Source organism: Amblyomma americanum, chromosome 1 (assembly GCF_052857255.1).
Source record: "Amblyomma americanum isolate KBUSLIRL-KWMA chromosome 1, ASM5285725v1, whole genome shotgun sequence".
Lineage (NCBI taxonomy): Eukaryota > Metazoa > Arthropoda > Arachnida > Ixodida > Ixodidae > Amblyomma > Amblyomma americanum.
In genome coordinates, this window is record NC_135497.1 from 110,914,577 (window position 1) to 110,937,112 (window position 22,536).

General features: G+C 47.6%; 1 protein-coding gene across 3 annotated transcripts in view; it reads left to right on the top strand.

Moving 5' to 3' along the window:
* LOC144113450 (endothelin-converting enzyme 1-like) overlaps positions 1-6,585 on the top strand; it is a 31,098-nt gene extending 24,513 nt beyond the window's left edge. For 2 of the 3 annotated variants that reach the window (XM_077646534.1, XM_077646533.1), the window contains one exon: positions 3,993-6,585. In XM_077646534.1, the coding sequence (XP_077502660.1) occupies positions 4,006-6,060 (2,055 nt within the window). In that variant the 5' untranslated portion in view covers positions 3,993-4,005 and the 3' untranslated portion in view covers positions 6,061-6,585. Of the gene's footprint in view, positions 1-3,252; positions 3,549-3,992 lie in introns of those variants that run through there. The other variant, XM_077646536.1, reaches the window with a different exon arrangement.
* Positions 6,586-22,536: the final 15,951 nt, after the last annotated feature.

Below are 22,536 nucleotides of genomic sequence, written 5' to 3' on the forward strand. Positions count from 1 at the left end.
CTTAGGCGAAATTATAATCTCCCTTAATGTAAATAAAGGTGCTTTATTGGTATCCCTCTCTGTTTTAAAGTCAATATTTCTATTGCTTATCGACACCATGTAATTCCTTAAGTGCAGACTATCAAATATCTCGGCGTGATTTACGATGCCTCACTTTCCTCACCCTTTAGGTCCTTCTCACGCTAAGCCATGTTTCCTGCTGCCAGCAGCACTTCTGCCTACGCCTGCTTAGACACCCCGCTCATGGCTTCCATTCCCTACTGGCCCGCGGCCTCAACTGGGCCTCCACACAAATCGCCAGAAGACTGACCGCCTCACCAGCAGTTCCACAGGATCACCGACCATTACCTTCTTCTGGACTTTTTAATTGTGCACATGCAATGCAGGCGCACTCGTACCCTCGCCTGCCCAATGATTTCTGCCCATGTGCCTCTACGCACTTTAACACCAGCTCCACCCGTGCTTCACCGTATCCGACGCGATCGCGAGCACCAGGAGCGCATTCCCGTTGTGGCGCAGCTAAACAGCATGACGGTGACCACGCGTGGCTCCTTCGCAAAATGCCTCCTATCAACAGCTTTCGCTGTAAAAATAAAGCCCAGCGACGGAAAAAATGAATACGCTTAAGAACTCAATTTCGCAGACGGTCAGCGTCACCGACAGACAGCTAACGCAATTATCAATAGATTTCATAATGTCACAGTACTCCATCGCTTCTTTTAGTGAACTGGTCAGCATGATCAAATAATACAGCCTTCGCGCCAAAATGTAGAGTCTCAGGCGCTGCGATGTGCAAGCGAAAGAGACGATCCATCAGCGCAACGTTTTCTTATGCAATTTCTCAGCCGAATATACAAGCAATGGCCGGATGTATTTAATAAACTACGGCAAGGGAAACACGGCACAAACTTCACAGCATGCTTACGTATTGTTTGATTAATTTATTATCAGCAAAGTAATTTATTGAACTGTATTTAGTCTATTGGGGGGAGTGCTTGACGGCGCCTATCCCAACCTGAGCACTGTTAATTAATTAGAAATAAAATCACATACTAAAATTAGCGGCTGCTTCCTTGTTAGTTTCCTGAACGGTGGCTACTACATTTTCACTGGACCCCATTATTGAAGAAGAGAAATAAGAGAAAAGTTCAAAAACCCGTTGGCATCGATAATGCTGCCAGTATAAACACCATAGTACACTATAGGTAACTAGAGTGGACAACGCTCGTTTGCAAAAAAGAAAATGAAAATAAAGCAACAGAATAACGCGATTGGGTGGAAGAATCCAATTGGTTCCTGCACTCGCCGCACGGGCGCTATGTCACGTGATCCTACATTTCAGGTCGCACCGACGTCAGCGTCAGCGCCTCAAACAGAGAAGCTCGTGCCCAGTGTGTTACATATGCAGCGCGTGCTTCGCCATACTTATCTCTTCCTTGATGAGCAGTTGTCCATCAAGGAAGCAGCGCGCTGATCTAGCAGGGGCGATTGCCGAGGTGTGAACAGTAACGTATTTGAGGCTATCCCTCTAACATGTTCGACAAACACTATTGCCGTGTTCGTCATCGTTAACTTCGAATTTCTTTTCATTAGGTATTGTGCGTCGGCTAAGGAAGAAACACAAAATGATTCATTAGCGTCATTAGCAGGAGATGGACTTTACTGTTTAAGCCGAAAAACGCCGTTAAGAGTACGCCGAATTCATTTTTTCAAATTCAGTTTTAACCAAAAAGATCAGTATTTCTGGCATGCATGTCACAACTAACCGGCTATTCATTCACTATTCAGGTCACAGCAGAAAACTAAGAAAGTGATGGAACCAGGAACGTGGGGATACAAAGGTATCGTAGGAATTTAGTACAGTAACCGTGAGTTATGAGCCACTGATCTGCGAACTCAGACACGCCGTTGCAGGTAGACCACTTAGCTAAGCTCTACTGGCTATATATAGCTTAGTGCCGTCTGCTCAGATTTCTCATGGCTTGAGGCCGTCGCTTCGTGAAGTACGTTTTTCCACTGCCTGTAAGGACACTGAAAACTTTTGGAACCGTAACAAGCAACCGTCAGTGCGAAACCATGCATAAACAGCACGAAGGTGCGACGGTTAAGCAGAAGTTTCAACGCTGCGTCAGCTCGCGGAGCGCAGGGTGCGCGGTCCTCTCTTTTAAAAGCCCAGTGTGCAACAAGAAACTAAACTTCTACTTACTTTTTGGCTCACGCCCCAATAATTTAAGTACGGCATTTTTACTTTTTGTTAGGGCTGTACGACTTTCCGCAGCAAAGACAGGTCTTGAAACGGCCATTCATGTGGTAGATACTGCAATAACACGAGCGGCTGGTTAAAATATAAAGAGGGGGGGGGGGGGGGGGTTAATGTAAACTGTACGTCACTTTTGACGCACGGGTACGTCATATATTTCACCGCTAAAAACCGAAAATTCTTATATAGAAAACAATCATCGCCAAAAAAAAAACGAAAATGGCGTTCTGAAATAATAACCACCGAAAAAAGTCCGCCGAATTTTTGAAAAATAAGAACCGAAAAGTCCGACCCCTAAGGGATCTTGCAGTTGAAGATTTCAAGGCTGCTAGGAATTTGTTCTTCAGCGCATACTTTTTTTTCTCTCTCTCTCTTTTTCTAGAGTTCATATACCATTGTGACAACACTCGCGGCGATGTTTTAGAGGATATATGGCATTCGGCTGCTGAGAGCAAGGTCGCGGGATCGACTCCTGCCGCGACCCCTCAACTACGGCATCTTGATGATAGCCCACGTGAGGCTTCGGGACGTTAAACTGCACATACCGCCGCCACCGTCATCGCGGCAAAAACGGCGTTCGCAGCAAACACCAGGCACTTAAGCAGTCCTGCGAAATCACCTTTCTGTTGGTCACAAACAAAATGAAAAGATAAGGTCTTTCTGGCAAAAAAAAGAACGAAATTATTGCGAACAGTGTGCACTGATTTAGCAGTTATCTTTTGCGATTGTCAGTCACCAAAACAAGCAAAACATTTTCTTTTCCTCCAAAAAGTTGAAATCACGCGCAATAAAAAAAATCTCGTATTCTTCGTAACCAAGAATACCAGAAAATAATCACGTCTTTTTTTTTCTTTTTTTATAGTAGCAGCAGGAGCAATATCTTCGCGTAAGAAAATCACAAAGAGAAGGAAGAATGGCCTGTCATTTCAAGCACGTGTTTGTCGAACCTTGCTTTTTTTTTCTTTGCATAGCTATTACTGCCAGCACTATGTTATCTTATGAAGCCTTCCTCAGTCATTATGAGTTCCAATTTTTTGCTGAGGCTAAGCTTTTTGCTCCTGGTTGCTTTTGGAGCCAAGCGCCAGTTTCGCGAACGAATTTGGCTATGCGCTTTTCTGAACGGTACAAAGAAGAAGAACGCGTGCTTGTTTAAAACGCCTGAGGACATCATCATCATCATGTCCCTCGGCTCCCTTCGTTGTGTTTGGACGCAGAAATGTGCTAAGTCAAGTTATGTTGCATACTGAGACGTCTCAGTTCCCGTGGACGTCGCTTCTGAGTTGACTTGGTGGGTAAGCTGTGCGAAGGACATGTAGCTCCCGCGTACGCAAGCCGGCCGAGGCATCAGCACTGCGTATGGCTCTAGCTAAGCGCCTGACACATGCTTATTTAGAGCTTGGCCAAAACGGTCAAGAGTGTCGGAGACGGACAGGTTACTTTGCCCCAACTCTGAAGTATCCCGCTAACCCGACGTACATAGCCCTTAGATGAGATTTTCTCCCCCTTTCGTCAGTTTAGGGTGAAAAATGCCTACATGGGAGAAGGAGCGTTAAATACTACCACTCGAAAGCATCTTGTGGGGTCTGAAAAGTGCCGAAAGTGGAAAAATGTAAACTGAGAATGAACAGCTAGTGCGCATGCTGTTATCAGTCTCTCGTTCCAAGTGCGGTGCGCGAGGACAGTTCGAGGTGCAGCAACGCTAACAAGTCTTCCTGAACATTCTTTTTCTTAGGTCTCGAGACACCATGGCCAAGGAGCATGCCTTCTACAGCAGAGCACTCAACTACTGCATCTTCACTACGGTAGTGTTCGCCGTATGCTTCGCTGCGAACTATCCGATCGTTCGATGGATATTCGGCATCCGCACCAAGCACTGCATTACTCCGGCGTGTGAACGGTTCACGCGGGACGTTCGCACATCCATGAACAGGAGGCAGCCGCCCTGCGAAGACTTCTACCAATTCACGTGCGGGCGCTGGCAGCACACTCACCCCGGATTCCCCAACCAAACGGAATTCGCGACTAGCAAGTTAGTTGCGGAGATAGTGAAGAATTTGAAACGCGTCGAAAATATTCCGGACAAAAACCAGACGGCTCTGCAAAAGGCTGCCGCCGTGTTTCAGTCCTGCCTGAGCATGCTTAACGGCGAAGAGACGAACAGCGAAGCTCTCGTGAGCTTCATTGAGAACCTGGGAATCACGTGGCCAGCCGGCGGCACCAAGAGCCAGCTGAAAGCGCTCAATGTGCTGGTGAAACTGTCCCTCTCCGTGGACGTGCACCTCCTCTTCGTGGTAGACGCGTATGTGGACTACAGCGAGACGTACAGCTTGCGCATATCGGTGCCTAATCACATGCTGTACGCGCAGTCGCACAATTATACTAGCAAGGAGCGGAAGAAAGAAGTGCTCAGCGTGCTGTACGGTAACAATAGCTTTGACGCAATGCTCACGGTGCTGGCCAAGTTTGAAGAGAAGATACAACAACGAATGCTCTCGGTGAACGCTGTGCGCCGTTTCACAGACACCATCGCACTGAGAGGCATTGGAACATACATGCCGAACCAGCCAGCCTCTGAATGGGTGCAGGCCCTCAACAAGGAACTGCCGGGGGACAAAGCGGTCACAGAAAACACTGCTGTCCGTGTCGACGACGTCGCCCACCTCGAAGCCATATCCGAGCTTGTTTACGAGCTGGAAGATCAAATGCTGCTCTCCTGGTTCGTCGGGTGGAATGTACTCAGAGAGTTCGCACTCGAAGCCTCCTACCAGCTGGGCACTGCCCTGGCGGGTACAACTGAGACATTCAATGAGAAGCACTGTTTTTACGCCGTGCGAGACAACCTTCATTTCGCCCTCACCGCCCGCTCATTACTGTCGGTCGCTGAGCCGTCCACGCGAACTGCCATCTCTAGCACGGCCAGTGCAGTTTGGAGGAGCTACATGCATTCCATTCGCGCCAACGATTGGATGGACATGGAAACAAAAACGCGGGCTCTGGAAAAGGCGGTACAGATGGTTTTGCTCGATGGCTATCCGCGTTTCGTCGATGACCCGGAAAATCTTAACATATTTTACTCGTATATCCCGGACCTGACAAAAGATTTCATGACAACAACAATACTGCTGAGAGAGGCGAGGATGAATTACATGAAGAGCTACATTCACGTGCCAGCATATAAAACCAACTTGGAAAAATGGAATTACCCCCTCTTAAGCCTCGACTCCCTTAGATTTCACAACAACTTGAACAAACTGGTTGTGCCGGTCGCAGCGGCGACAGAACCGCTGTACCTGAAGTACTTCCCAACGTCGTGGAAGTACGGAGGTCTAGGAACTGCCATTGCGGAAAAGATGTACCATGCATTCGACGTAACTGGTAAAGACTTCGACAGCTTTGGTGGTCCCTCAGACTGGTGGTCTAATAACACACGACTTAAAAACAACAAGAGATCGCTCTGCTACCTCAAGGACTTTGTGCAATGGTCAGAGGGCGCACCTGGTCTGTCGACAGTAGAGCAGTACCGCGCTCTGCTCGCCTCCATCGAAGGTGTTCGCCAGGCGTTCCGAGCTTACGCCCTGAAGACCAATGGCAACAAAAAGCGCCTGCGCACCATAGACTTTCTGGCGCCTTCGCAAATCTTCTTCCTCAGTTACTGCTTCCGGTGGTGCTCTAAAGATGAGCCTCGGAATGCCATGAACGTTCACATGTGCAATTTCCCCCTAGCCTACAGCAAACAGTTCACCGATGTCTACGGCTGCCAAAAAGGAGATCGAATGTATTTCCGGCGAAAATGCTCGTAGCGCCTCAGCTTGTTTCCATCAGCTCCGCAGCAGCCTGTACGCAAGGTGTATTCGTCGCCGACCGGCAAGATCTCGACGCGGCGGCCTGCCTCTATAGGGCTTGTGTGTGACGGTGTAAATATGTTTGTTTGAACCACCCGTTTAGTCTCCTGTACATACACATGACATGCAGAGCAGTACGCACTGCGGTTCAGAACTCTACCGGATGCCATCTTCGGTGACTTTGCAGTTAACAAGAACAGACATATTTATTTGACAGTGTTGCCTTCACGAGCCAGTGTGCATGACTGACCATTGTGGATTTCGAGGTGGATAGAAATAGAGCGACAGCCGCTTTCGGAAACGAACAGTTGCATGACAACGCATGTGGCAAACGCCAACTCGCCATGCCAAGAACGGGTTGTCCAAACGCTCATTCTGGTGTCTCTTGTCTTCGCTTAGGCATGCCAGGGTTGGGAGCATCCATTCTCTGCACTTGTTTCAAGGTTATCTGTTTTCATAAACACATGAACAGTCGGCTTGTCCGTGCGCCAGGCTCTTTTCCTTCCGAAAGTATGATCAGGCTCATGCATCAAATGGTACAGGCAGGACCTTTAATCAACGCATTCATATGAGAGCTCGCTGTTTTTTCCAAGTGCTTTAATTAATCTTTTACTCTATATAGTAGTCCATTACAAGTCGAGAAGGCAGCGGCGAATGCCCCTCAAAGGAGTCCCTCCAGCCAAAGGCGTCGACATATTGTCAAGACGTCATTCACCGGCGAGTGTGACATTGCAGGGACTACAAGATGATTAACCACAGATAAACCGGATTAGCCGCGACGTCATGACAATCAGTCGGCGCCATTGGCTGCAGGGTCTTCTTTGAGGAGCATTCGCCGTTGCGTTCTTGGGTTGTATTCGACTCTTGTTAGCGTTTGGCTTTTCGCGCGCCGCGAATTGCTGCGCTGCCGAAACTGGTGCTGCGTGAATCGGACAGCCACATTTATGATCAAAAACTAACCCGTGGGGATACTGCTATGTGAAAACAACTAGCGAGCCCACTGGGCTCGCTCAGGCTTCTATACAGGGGACTCGGAGGAAACAAAAGCGCTGTGAAGCAGCAGCAAATAAAACAACGATAGTGCGTACGTCAACCTATATGCGCGTGCAGTGAGAGAGCGTAGAATGTGTAGCAGCCGTATGCAGAGCCAGGTGCTTGCAGAGCGCGCTGAGTTATGATTGTGACGCAGGCGCCACTTCCGGCGGTGGCGGCCTCCAACTGCAAAACTGCTCCATTATTTATCACCGCCACGGGTCGAACGTGGGGGGAAAAAGACGAAAAAAAAGAGCAGGCCACGTGCTGAAATTGCACCTAACAATTCGTAGAAAACTCGCACTTGCAGGTGTACCATGCTGCGGCTCTTCGAATGAAAGAGTATCGACCAAAAAAAAGGGAGTCGCGCGGTGGATGGGAGGCTAGTCAGGCTGAAGGCAGAGCAGTAGAAAGACCAATGGAAACAAACGCAAAAAAAAGGTCCTTCTATCGAGAAATTCCTCTTTCCTGTGCGACGGTGATATGGACACATGACTAACGGACGAGTCACCCTTTGTGGCACGCTGTTCTTGAGCCCGAATCTTGTCGCCGTCTGACAGAACCGGCGGACGCAGCCGAAGTCACGACATATAATCGCCAGATATTTGTTTGCCGCTCCCTTGAAAAAGCTCGCAGCCGGCGGCGTCACAAGGTCAGAGACCGCGGAAGTCTCAACTTTTTCTCTTTCCACACCACTCTGCCTGCAAACGGCAAGCGGACTGCTTCGCTCCCGCGCAAGAGCGCAGAGCAAGCATTTCAATTGCATGTCATGCTCTCAGCCAGGATATTCAGTATCTTAGAGGCTCATTTGGTCTGCGAACTTCTGACGCCATAAGCACACGGAGACATTTAAAAAATTAAAGACGGAATGCCGTATACTTCTTGCTTTAATACACACGGTGTTTCACCTAAGGTTTCATGTCATTTTTTTAAATTTTTCAGTTAGAAGAGTGCTTTTTTGGGCGTAGCATTGACAGCGGTGTAGTACGTCAGAATACAGCTAAGACATGCTAACTAGCAGGACGGCTAACTAATATTAAATAGTTAATAGCCAAAATTTGATGTGCCACAGCACCGACCGTGTAACCGCATTTTCGAAATTCTAAAACTTACTTGGATAATAATTACGGTGGGCTACACGCCTCTCAGTAATTAAGGAGCCTAACAGTAATAGTTAAAAAGTTAACTATCCAATATTAGTTAACCAGCCTGCTAGTTAGCACTTCTTAGCTGAATTCCGATGTACTACACCGCTGACAATGCTATGCCGAAAAAAGCACTCCAACTCAAAAAGCCTATTTTTAAAAATCAGTGTGTAGAGTCTTAGGTGAAGCCCCTTGTATATACCTGCACCTGGTCAAGAGCTCTTGTTTCTTGTGACATTCGTGTGGCCTCAAATGACGTCATATAACTTGCCAATTAATAAACGACTGTATAACAACAAATAGCAAAACGAGCCATTCACTAACGCGCAAACGCAGACCAAAACAAGGATATGCCTTGCTTTTGGCCATGGTTGTAGAGCCACTTTACGTGGGCGGACAAATTTTCTGCTGTGGCTATGGTCACACAGAAACCACGCCCAGATCTCACAATACCGTCAGCTCGTTTCCGCTGTACCGGCGACATACAGCGAATCAAAGCCAGCATGTCCACTGCCATTCTATATACCTTGTGAGACTTAGCTGGAAATTAGCACGAGAGCAGTTTTAAGGACAAGGCATTTTTAATGCGAAATCATTACTAGTCCCATTACGAGATAATGGCGTTGCTGTGCGGAGTATCGACGCCGAAATCAGGGTATATTCTTCTGCATCATCGAATGCAGAAATGGCGTTCGTATTTGATGCATTGCAAATGCTAGCGACGCCATGTTATAAATATGCAATGCGAAGAAGCCAACTCAACGAGCTTTGAACTGCGTGTTTTTGACGTTCTACATCTCGAACCACATCACCGAATAAGAAAATTTAAAACAGTGCTCACCTTCGATGTTGGCGGTCTTCAATTTCGCAGTATAACCTTGCCCCCTAAAATGTAAAACTGAAAATTGAATAGTTAATTTAATTTAATAAATCGTCTAATTAATGAACTCTATCGCGTGCATAATGTCCCCTTTATTGTAGAATCGACATGCACAGTGTGTACCGACGTACCTCTGATAGCTTTTACAATAAAAATCAGTCAACGGTAACAAAAAAAATCAACCATGTATATCAGCGATTATGACGGGAGATTAATTTAACCTTGACCTCCAACAAGATTACCGTGCAAACTTTGTGCACCGAACAATTTACCACAAGCATTCGTGTTTTAGCTTGCTCACTCACGGTGGTATATATGCTCAAGTGCATAGTTGCTACCGTTGTAGAACTGGCTAAGTTACGATTTGATTTGAAATGATGCATTATTGAAGTGTCAGAGCTGCACTTCGACTGTGAGCTAAGCGGAAGCGGAGGGCTTTGGATTAATTTCGGCCCCCTAGGGTCCTTAACGGGCACCGAAATCTCAGTACGCTTTTCGCTTGCTTGAAAATGCAGTCGCGGCGGGAAGCGAACCGTCGAACCCTAGCTCAATAGATGACGGCAGAGCGTCTGAGCCATCACAGTATAGGTACGGTTGGAATTACTCACCTGGAGAAATGAAATTGAAACGCAATACGGCAGCATGAAACCTCAAATTAACGAAAAACAATTTGCCTCTTCCAACTTAAATCTCACGACCGTAACTCTTCTAAGTCCTATCAGGGTTTGGAACCGCTCTCCTGGCTTGCCTAGTCTGAAGCATAAACTTCCGCTCTTGCTTTGCGCACGGACAGCCATGAACCCAGAAGCAAGAGAAAAAAAGGGAGTGGGTAGAAAAAGGCCCTGAAAAACGAATTGCGGGGCACCTCGTGTCAACCCTGCGGTGCGTCACAACGGAAGTTGCACAGAGGTACGGCAATAAGAACAGCCGTTATCAGTGGCCGTGCAAAAGCGATTGCAGATCGTGAAGAAGTGCGAAAGAGGATTTTGGAAGTCTGATTCTTGCTATACATGATGAGCTATCATGTACGTACATTGTCGGTCACACCCCCCAATTTGCACTTACGTAATTATATCAGCCACGTTTTATTTATTTTCCAGAGTTTAACTCAAGCCACAATCGAAATGGGGCTTGCTGAGTCCCGGCCGTGCGTGGCCACAGCCGGGACGCTGCGGCGAACCGCATCTCTTGTATTGCGTGACAGTGTGTACAGCTAGTTCCGTCGAAAAGCCGTCGGCGTGGTATAGTAGTCGGCGCCGCGTGTCGGAAATAATCGGGGGCTGCGTACAAAACAAACGCATCATGGTAATTGGTGGTTCTATAGTGATTGATTATTTATTGGTGTGTGATAGGCGATGACGAGTTAAAGAAATCATTGTAATGAATTTTAATTAAAGAAATGAAAAAAATGGAAAAGGGGTTCAAAGGTGTCAAAATGCTCAGAATGAAAAAGCCAATGCTTGATGATGGTAATTAAAAAAATTTAGAGTGTAATTGATCAATTCATTAATTAAAACAATTGGGAGAATGAAAAATGCGTTCAAAGGTGTTTCCAACAGGCAAGGCGTCGCGCCAAACGGGCGATGGCGTTCCGTGGACTCATTGGCAGCGCTGCAATACGCTGTCGCGTTCCGCCTCCAATTTTTTTTGTGTTACTTGGAAATGTAACAAGAAAATACATCGCTCTTACTAAACAACACCTGCATCGTGTTGTGAGACTCCTATTGGATGCCGCTCTCATCCGCGATCGGACCAACAAAGAAAACCACTGAACATCAAGGGAACATTACTTCCGTGCTCTGCGGAAAAAGGCGTCCGAACTTGTGTGCAAGAGCATGACCAGTGCTTCCAACATCACGCACTCTTGAGGAACCACAGTGTGAACTCGCATCACTGAGCTCAAGCGCTGCTGAAGATAAGCTCTAATCATGATGCCGGTGAACGCCGTTCGCGCACTGCTGTAGACACTGCAATCTCCGACTGGTCGAAACGTACTTCAGGTGCTGGACGTCCTCGGTCCATACGTGCTTCACGGGAAGTTAATAATAATAATAATAATAATAATAATAATAATAATAATAATAATAATAATAATAATAATAATAATAATAATAATAATAATAATTGGTTTTGGGGGAAAGGAAAATGGGGCAGTATCTGTCTCATGTATCGTTGGACACCTGAACCGCGCCGTAAGGGAGGGAGTGCAAGAAGAAAGGAAGAGAGAGGTGCCGTAGTGGAGGGCTCCGGAATAGTTTCGACCACCTGGGGATCTTTAACGTGCACTGACATCGCACAGCACACGGGCGCCTTAGCGTTTTTCCCCCATAAAAACGCAGCCGCCGTGGTCGGGTTCGAACCCGGGAAATCCGGATCAGTAGTCGAGCGCCCTAACCACTGAGCCACCGCGGCGGGTCTCACGGGAAGTTAAGACTGCACGAATAGGACGAGGAAACGAGGCAAGAAACGAATACAGCAATACGGGAGCAGACTGTGATCTTTGCAAACTGCGGCGTGGTTGTTCTTCTTGAGACCATTGCAACGTCTGAAAACTAAAATCCTAACAAATCAATTCTGAAGAACGCTTGCGCTTAAAAGACTTGCGGTATAAATTACACATGTGTGCCTGCAACTAGAGGTAAGACATGTAAAGCCGAGAAGACATACCAAAGTGTAGTACAAGCTTGACGCCATGCAGTGTCAAATGTGAACACTTCACCAAGAAGGCTTACACGGCTTTAGTGCTACCCCACATGTATTCATGCTTGAAAAAATAAACAAAGCCTTCCTTTGTTTCCTTTCTTCCTTCTCCCTTTCCATCCTTCCTTCTTTCCTTTCCGTCCTTCCTTCCTTCCTTATTTCCTTCCATTCTTCTTGCTTTTCTTCCATCCTTTTTCTGTCCTTCCTTCATTCCTTCTTTTCTGTCCTTCCTTCTGTCCTCCTTTCCTCCTTCGTTCATTTCTTCCTTCTTCCACTTCGTCCTTCCTTGCCCCTTTTCTTCATTCCTTCCTTCTACCTCCTTTTCCGTCCTTCTTTCTTTCCATTCTCCGAAATGTAATGAGCATACGTACATCATATGTTTAACTTTAGCACTGAAACAAGCCGAAAGTTACTCCTATAACCGCTCTTATGGAACCGAGATTATAATCGTAGTTCATTGTTTACCCGCACAGTACGGCATTCTCCAATACGCCGTCACATGGTTTGTTTTGGCAGCCCTGGCCACAAATTCATTTCATGGGGTTTTGGGCTTTTCGTTACTCTTGGCATGCTGAGTTTTGCGCCTCAATTTAAATTACGTATTGCGAAAGAATTACTGGTCCCATTACGAGAAAATCCGGCAGCGCGTGTGTGCGTGTCTGTGTACTCGCAGGTGGCACAGAACATCCCAGCGATAGCAAGAAAAATATGATGACCTCATCAAGCGGCCGTACACACAGCAAGCCGAGCGCCGCCACTTCAGGCAATCCTACACATGTCGTCCGGCTATGTATGCTCAAGAAGTACTTTGGTTTGGGCTAGTTGGCTCATAGGTGGTGGTAGTGGTTTTTTTTATTAAAATAATAGTAAAAAGGATGGAAAAGATTTTTGCTAGCCCCGGCATCTGCCATCGATACTGAAGCACCTGAGCTGGGGCAGCGGAAATAAAGAATAGCAGGCAGAATGGAGAAATGAAATTAAAGACGCGCACAAGGCCGATCCCGGAGGTAGTGCAATACAGGGCCAACCGGTGGCGGGAGTGAAGCATCCTTCAAGGCTCATAGCTGTAGATGATATGAGGACGGCGCGGAAAGAACAAGGACGAGAGAGGCACAAGCACACACACCTCGCCTGTCCTGTTGTGTGCTTGTGCCTACCTCGTCCTTGTTCTTTTCGCGCCGTCCTGACATCATCTACAGCTATGTATGCTCGTCACTGGCCGACCACCGCGTGGCGCAGCTTTCCCGACAACACTTCTACGAAAATTGTGACGAATCGTCTGTCGCGCAGCGTTCAGGATCATGTGCGATGCGATTTCTCGTTGCATATAGCTTCCATGTGCTAGTCAAGTTGTAGGCAAGCTTGCGACAAGGATTCGAACTGATCACATGTGCACCTTCAATTGTACGCCTTCCTAGACTCTTTACCCCTTCCCTTAAGTGTCCACCGAGATAAGTTAGACAGTTCCTGCGCCATTTCCTTTCCTCAAAAACAAATTTTCGTGAATAATAATAATAATAATTGTTTTTTTGAAAGGAAATGGCGCAGTATCTGTCTCGTATATCGTTGGACACCTGAACCGCGCCGTAAGGAAAGGGATAAAGGAGGGAGTGTAAGAAGAAAGGAAGAAAGAGGTGCCGTAGTGGAGGTCTCCGGAATAATTTCGACCACCTGGGGATCTTTGACGTGCACTGACATCACACAGCACACGGGCGCCTTAGCGTATTGCCTCCACTAAAACGCAGCCGCCGCGGTCGGGTTCGAACCCGGGAATTGTTTTTTTATGGAGGGAAAACGCTAAGGCGCCCGTGTGCTGTGCGATGTCAGTGCACGTTAAAGATCCCCAGGTGGTCGAAATCATTCCGGAGCCCTCCACTACGGCGCCTCTTTCTTCCTTTCTTCTTTCACTCTCTCCTTTATCCCTTCCCTTACAGCGCGGTTCAGGTGTCCAACGATATATGAGACAGATACTGCGTCATTTCCTTTCCCCAAGAAAATCCAATTATTTATTATTACAGCGCGGTTCAGGTGTCCAACGATATATGAGACAGATACTGCGCCATTTCCCTTCCCAAAAAACCCAATTATTTATTATTACAGCGCGGTTCAGGTGTCCAGCGATATATGAGACAGATACTGCGTCATTTCCTTTCCTCAAAAAACCCAATTATTTATTATTACAGCGCGGTTCAGGTGTCCAAAGATATATGAGACAGATACTGCGCCACTTTCTTTCCCTAAAAACCCAATTATTTATTATTACAGCGCGGTTCAGGTGTCCAACGAGATATGAGACAGATACTGCGCCATTTCCTTTCCCCCCCCAAAAAACCAATTATATGTCCAAATTGTGGTGCAACCGTTCGTCGTAGAGCGTTCTGGGTGGCGTCATACGCGCGTGCATGTGTGTGGGTGGGTGTCAATGCACCCAGGGACAGTAAAGCTTTCGCATTCCCATTCACACGCGTAAGCAGTGTTAAGTGTCTCTGCCAATTTTTTTTTTACTGCGCTAGCACTAGATGTGTTACTATAGCGGTAAACCCGTCGCTCGCAATGTTGATGCCTTGGAGTATGCCTCTGGCAAGCGCGTAGTAGCGTCGCACCATGCAGCAGCCGGTTGGGGAGAGGGTGAGGAGCGAGAAACGCGGTTGCATGCGCATGCGGGCGCCAGAAGGAGAGGCGAAGGGTGAACTCGCCGGCGGAACGTGCAGTGCAGCAAACGGTGAGTCGTGGATGAAGCCGCTCCTTCGACAGATTCCTAAGCCCAACGACGTGCACGGCGAGCTGAACAGCAACGCAAAAGAAAAGGGCGCCAACGTGAGTCAACCGATCCAGTGGGTATAGCGAGGCGGCAAGCCGAAGCAGAGCGGCGAAGACGGCATAACCTTGATAAATGATATGCGGAAACAGATGAAGAGAAAGAATTGGCGAATGATGAAGTTGCCGGAGGATTTTCTCCTGTTTGGATCTGCACCAAACCCTGGCCAATCCCCTACCGTGAGCATGTGCCACCGCTTTTGAGACGACGACGACGACGACAACAACAACAACAAGCAGCGGCGGCAGCAACAACAACAACGACAACAACGTGCATTCGAGAGGCGTGTAGGCACAAGTGGCTCCAGAAATCACCGAACAGAGGTGACGGCGACTAGAATCGCAACGAGCAGCTTAGGCGGCTTATCGCAAGAGGAAAGCCGAGAAATGACTACAAGAGCATTTGAGTGATAATAATAATAATTGGTTTTTTGGGGAAAGGAAATAGCGCAGTAGCTGTCTCATATATCGTTGGACACCTGAACCGCGCCGTAAGGGAAGGGACAAGGGAGGGTTGAGTGAAACTCGAATTTCCGAGCTTATAAAAGTTAGACAAAGATAAACAAGGGCAAACGTGCTAGCGCATCTATGTCGCATTTAGCTTGACCAGGTAAATCGGGGGCAATTTTTTTTAAGTATCGCCTTCTTCGCAAGCTGAATAAAGGAGAGTGGCGCAAATGCATGAGAAGCACCGTAGGATTTTTATTTGTTTTCTGATCGACGCTTGCTCACACACTAATACTCACTCTGTCGCCAAGTTTATCAAAGATCACCACGTGGTGTGCAGAAAAGCAAACAGTTTAGCAACCTGCCCAGGCATCATACAGGATTCTTCCCCAAAAACACAATCGGAGGGGACAAATATAATTCCACGAGGGTACGTCGAATACGACCTGGCGTTAGAAAACTGGCAGGTCTTATCGGTTGAGCAGTATAGAATAAAAAGGGATAAAAAACGCCAGATTAAATACAACGAAAAAGCGGTTTGTACCTTGTAAGTTGTAATACGTAAACTGATCTACTTAAGCTTGTACATCGAATTTGCAGCTGTAGTTGTTTTATTTCACGGCATAAGACAAATCAAGACTGAACCAGGACTACATCAGAACGATAGCCTCAGCGTGGCTAATAGATTTCCGTGCACAAAACAGCGGCACGTCACTTTAATGCACACAGCGGAAACTTTGCGTCCATGTGTGTGCACGTTATTTTGAATGACTACGTACCACTTAGCCCTTATCATACTCGTCTTGAGTAGTTTGCCAGGCATATTCCTCCTCGTGCACCTCATGCATAAATGGGCGCATAATGCGCACTCTTTTCGCCATTGCGACCAGCCTGACCAAAATTACCACTTCATGGGCTATTTTTCTTTCTTACTGTTGTATTACTGCTCCAAGCTGTGGATGTGCTGTAAGCATAGTTAACGCGCAGTACTTTATTTAAAAAAGTCGTTATCACTCGTTAGGAATCTGCCCAGTCAACACCTCTTGAACTGCATACGTTTGATGGCGAGAGCTTTAGCTGCCGTTATGATGTTCCTACAGTCCCTTTTTCCCTAGAAAGTGTGAAGAACAAGAAGTCACCATTGTTCGCCAATACCAATGGCACACACTACGACGCATTGGTAGTTCGGTTACGTACGAGAGTAACCAAGCTACCGCTGTGTCCTTAGCAGACGTAGATATATGGCAGTACCCCTGCGCGCGTTCTGGCGTTTTGAACTCCGACGCGCACTATCTGCCCCTTCGGCGCCACAAGCACAGCCTTAAACCTTGCTGCTATAGAGGGATGCTCGCAACGTGTGCACACCTGCCTCTGATCTCTCGCATACCGAGAACACAGGACACGGGCGGTCTCGGAAGCACGGTTTTACTGAATTCTTTTGTAATTGCTCATCTCTAAACTGGCTTGCTAAGCGTTGTTCCAGATTTCGAGGCGCCCTGCCATGCGAACGAGATACCAAGGCTTTGTCGGCACAAAGAGCAGTAATAATAATAATAATAATAATAATAATAATAATAATAATAATAATAATAATAATAATAATAATAATAATTGGTTTTTGGGGAAAGGAAATGGGGCAGTATCTGTCTCATATATCGTTGGACACCTGAACCGCACCATAAGGGAAGGAATAAAGGAGGGAGTGAGAGAAGAAAGGAAGAAAGAAGTGCCGTAGTGGAGGGCTCCGGAATAATTTCGACCGCCTGGAGATCTTTAACGTGCACTGACATCGCACAGCACACGGGCGCCTTAGCGTTTTTCCTCCATAAAAACGCAGCCGCCGCGGTCGGGTTCGAACCCGGGTACTCCGGACCAGTAGTCGAGCGCCCTAACCACTGATCCACCGCGGCGGGTGCACAAAGAGCAATGATGCGCATTTTAGGAAAAGGAATTTCGGAAGTAATTATTTACTTTTCCTGCGAAATTCCTGCCCCAAAGTAATTCATTACATTACTAGATTACTATAGCAGGAAATAAACCAATAACATTATAGGGTACCGTGAAAAGTAAGCTAATTACTGTCATGTATGTGCCAAATGAACAAAACGCGACTGTGATGTATACGCCACGTGCCACACGAAACGAAGAGGTATTCGGTGCACCGGCGCGTTCACTGTGACATCTAACTTGCGACGAAGTTGTTACAGCCCATGCCTGCTGAAGCGCAGCACACAGAGAGCAATTTCTTGCAGTGAATTTCGTTCAACATCACCTTTCGTGACCGCACTTGCCTCGCTCGTACACTGTGCTTGGAAAGCCGTTCCGTCCGCCGGGTCTGCCGAGACAGAAAGGGTGTCGAAAGGTGAACTGCGCCGCGCCTCCTGTTAACATACAACAGCAGAAAAGCTGGAGCACTAGTGCCGATTTCTCTTTCCCTGCTGCAAATGGACATTGGCTGACGGTCATTCGAATAAATCTGCATATACTTACCGAGAGTTACCCTAGCGGGTTGTGCGTTACATATGTAGCTCATGAAATTCGGATTTTAGCTTATCAACGCTTGAATTGGGGCTGTACGCTCGGGAGACTCGGAAGTTTCATCTGAATGCAAAGGAAGTACCTGAAGTAATGGCACAGCAGTTAGTCACTCCGTGCCACACCGTGCAGCGCACTTTCACTCACATCACGACTCTGTTCATAGGTGGTTGGCTATACTTATACGCTTCGAATTCGCTCATCTGCTAACTGATATAAGTTAAGTGTCGTGTCTGTTTCCTTGCGGAACCAGAAAAGAAGAAAGAATTGCGAGAATAGCGTCCACCTCGTCACCATGCAGGAGCACGTCTCAATGGTTAAGTGCTTTCTGCCTGTGGCGTTCTTGCGCTGTGCGCAAGTAAAACCCAAAAGCAAGACTCTTGAAAGCCTGCGCACTGTGCCGCCACGTGCGGTGCCGTTCGCGGTAGTGAGACCACCAAAGTATAGCTCTTCACCTCCGCGGTTCTGGTTGAAGGACAGGAGTTAGCGGACGTATTAAATAAGTTGTGGACAACGGGGTCTTGAAAAATATGGGGGAGGCTATGAAAACAAACTCTGGTTATAGTTTACCCATCAACCGGCACGAATATATATATATATATATATATATATATATATATATATATATATATATATATATATATATATATATATATATATATATATATATATATATATATATATATATATATATATATATATATATCAGATGAAACTTATCACAGCGTTACGTCGATGCTAAAAAATAAAGCCAGCTTGGCGCACGTTGCAGATTCGAGCCAAGAAAGTGCATCGTGCAACGCGAAGTGAGAGAGACAAGGAGGGAAATTGGAATAACACTCTTATTGTGCACGATAACAGTTTCTCTTTCCACGCCCGGAGGTAGAGGCTTACGTATCGTCTTTTTCAAAAGTTGACGGGCCACTGGGCTTGCTGCTCGACCGTGTGACACAGCTCTACCAGTTCTACAGTCGCGTACTTGGCCCTTCAAAGACCAGGAGAAGAAATAAGGAGAGGTTCCTCCGCCCTCCTAATATATCTGGACCTTTGAGGATGTTATGCGAGGCGCTCTGCAGGGCAAAAGCAATCCCGGTGGCTTGGTGACCTTTGAAAAAAGAGTATGTCTTTGTTGGACCTCCCAAACTGCACGCGGTATTTCTGTATGCATGCGTTGCCCTGCACCGTTTCACAAGTATTAAATCACTGCGGTTTATCGCGAGCGCACTTTGCCTGAGTACTTCTCATGGACAGCGGCCCTGAAAAGCGTAAAATTTAGGAAGTACCAAATGCCTTGGAAACACACCACTGACTCGGCTGAAGGGGTTGGTGTCATTAACGCCTCCCTTCCACTCGGGTTTCGGTTCACATGCTCATCCGCGCACTGTATTCGGCCTTTCGGCAGCATTTGCGTTTCCAAAGATTAAGCAAGATAGCCGGCCAGTTTTCCTCTACGGTCAACGGCAGCGAGAACACGAAGCGCACGAGGCCGGCGGCGGTCACTGGGAATGGTTTATGGGGGTCGAACGTCCCAAAGCGACTCAGGCTATGAGGGACGCCGTAGTGGAGGGCTAATAATAATAATAATAATAATAATAATTGTTTTTTGGGGAAAGGAAATGGCGCAGTATCTGTCTCGTATATCTTTGGACACCTGAACCGCGCCGTAAGGGAAGGGATAAAGGAGGGAGTGAAAGAATAGGTGCCGTAGTGGAGGGCTTCGGAATAATTTCGACCACCTGGGGATCTTTAACGTGCACTGACATCGCACAGCACACGGGCGCCTTAGCGTTTTTCCTCCATAAAAACGCAGCCGCCGCGGTCGGGTTCGAACCCGGGAACTCCGGATCAGTAGTCGAGCGCCCTAACCACTAAGCCACCGCGGCGGGGTGTAGTGGAGGGCGCCGGATAATTTAGACCACCTGGGGTTCTTTAACGTGCACTGACATCGCACAGTACACGGGCCTTTATAGCATTTCGCCTCCATCTAAATTGGACCGCCGCGGCCGGGATCGAACCCGCGTCTTTCTGGTCAGCAGCCGAGCGCCATAACCACTCAACCCCCGCGACGGCAGAGTCGCTGGGAATGTTTTGATGATTATCCACATTGAGTGACTCTACCGCTTATTTATTTTGTAGCCTGACGAACTAGACACTTCCAATGCTTCTCTCTTTTTTATTATTATTGGAGAGTTTTCAACATTCCTTGACGATCGGCAACGACTTCCAATGCTACAGTGGTGTGGTTAAATTGACAGATTTGTCTTTAACAGAGCGCATGTGCACTGCAGTTTGTTCTCTTACAGGGGCGTGAAAAAAAATGCAGTCATTGCTTTCTTTTTAGTTTCTAGACAAAAAAAAAATGAAGGTTCACGTTAAGCATGCACCGCGTATGTTTGACTGCTACTTTAATTTAAGAAAAATATTTCGCTACGATTACAAACTTTTTCGCGTTCACGTATCATGATATAAATCCTGTATTGTAAGCATATTTGAATGTACGGACTTTGGGAATCCGTGAGAGGCTGCCGCAGAATAGCCGTGATATATATATTTGTTTTGTTATGTGTTATTTTGTTTTGGTGCCCGGAGTAGTACTCAGGATCAAAAATAACCGCGGGCGCCGACTTTTCTCGGATATGCATGTAGTTTAGCGCCGCAAAATGCGACAGCAAACTCAAAATATTCTAAAATGAGGCCATTGCAGGGTGCTTTAAACGACCGAAGTTCGATATACTTTTTATTGTACTCTTTGGCTAACCGGGTGGTCTGTGTACCCTGTTCTCTACTTGTGGAGGCATCGTAGACCGCCGATGATTTATAGTGATTAAGTATGGACTAATTTTTGAATAGGAATCTAATTCAATTAGTTGCAGTTTAAGCGGGTCTTATATCGGTAAGTACGGCAAATAAATAACTGTCCTTAATAAGTACCGGAAAATCATTTTTTCCGAGTATTTTCGGTAAGTCAAGCTCCGAAACCTTCGCATATCAGAAACAGTTTCACTACGCCTACCTGCAGTGGACAGAAAAAAAAAAGAAGAAAGGACAAGCTACGCACTATCTACGTATACGTACAGCTACTTGCATACTATACTCACATTTCTTATTCAAGTTATTTGGTGTCCCTCAAATGGCTTTTATGGCTCCATTGTCAGTCATGAACACACTGGCCCATCAGTACAGCACTGGGCTTTCATGACTTCATTCTTCCTTCGTGGTATCGTGTCCGAATTTTCACGCAGGTGCGCTTGTTTTTCTTTAAAGTTCGTTAAATTTAAAACGCTCTTTTGCACTGTCCTGTAAGATGAACTGTTGCTCGTGGCATCTGTGCGGCCATCCAACGCGTAATCACGGCGTCCTATCTGAATGTAGGTTTGGCCGCCATGAGCGCTGTAAACCATGGTACCACCGTAAATGAATTCTGCAAGCTTCGCCCATAGCAGGGCGACGCTCACTTGCCGTGGGAAGCACCCAATCGCCACTCCTGATCTGGCGGACCCCAGTGGGCTTCCTTGTGCGAAGCTCCAAATAAATATTAACACTCTTCCACGGCAGCGACGGCATATCCCTCCATCCGGGTCTTTATGGGGATGGGGGAGTGTTCTTCGCCAGGTGCCGGACTAAAGTATCCGTGCCTATGCGTGCCTAGATGCCCGCGCCTCCACTTTCGCTGCTTCATCGAGGCGCCCTCTCGGTGGCTTTCTATAACTCATACTATACATGTCACCGATACGTGCCACTGCAGCATAGGCTGCGTTGAATTCATGGGGTCCTGCGTGGCCTCTCCCCCGCTCATACACGCCAACTCCTTCAAAACGACACTGGCGCAATGATCGAAAATAGCAATGGGTGCCGAAGAGGACGAGAAGCAGTGCTTCTGGACAAGGCAGTATTGCGGGGTGTTCCGCCATAATGAGGGGGGCCGAGAAAAACACACACTTGTAAACAGAGGGAGGAAAGTAACGCGAGGCTGCTCTCTGGGAGACGCAGCCGGGGTGGCCGCGCAAAGGCGAGAGGACGGCAGACCGTTCCCGTTCAGCCCCAGTGCGCATCGTTGGCGCATGCAAGCCGAACGCGCTGCGGAGCAGCTGTACACGCCGCCGGCGCTATCCAGGAACAAGTGTTTACTTTCTCGAAAAACCGAACACGTTCCATTTTCTCCTTCGGCCGCTCCGCAGCCCTTCGAACCTCCTCGCTTTTTCTCTTCTTTCCATTTTCGGCGCGGTCTTCTGCTCGCCGTAGTAATTAAAAGGTAAGAGCCCGTCGTTACATTTTCCCCCTCTCCAGCGCATACCCGAAGGGGCGACCCTGAACTTCTGGCTTGGGACCCGTCCATGCGGCGGCGCGAGTCTTTCCTTGCACAAACGAGCCAGGCATCCAGGGCGGCGGGCAGAAATAGGGCAGGCGGCCGGTGGTATGCAGAAGAGCGAGTCTTTTACGGTGCGCGCAGCGGCAAGGCCCTGCGTGCAAGTCACGATTCCCGCGTCAGGACTGTGCCCGGCGAGCATGCGCCCGCCGCCGCCGGCAAGTAGGGTGCGCGCGTGTTTCCTCGGTTATTAAGACGTCTGCATGCTTACACACAAAGACCGCGCGTCCCGTGGGAGCACGATGCGACGGCGTGCCGGGCGGTCGATATACAAGAAGCGACCGACCAGCTGCGACGCTCCTTCTGAGCCGGGATAACAGGACGATTCCATTCGAAAGGTTCCTCCCCGTCTGATTCACTTCACCGCTCGATCGTCATTGCCTCCTGCGCCGCCGGGCTGCCGTTACCGCCACTGACGGGGTGACTTCTTATAAGAAAGAAAAGGAAAAGAGCGCTCGTACCACACCGGCCTTCTAACGCGAAGTAGGGTCATTCATTCCGACCAGCAGAGG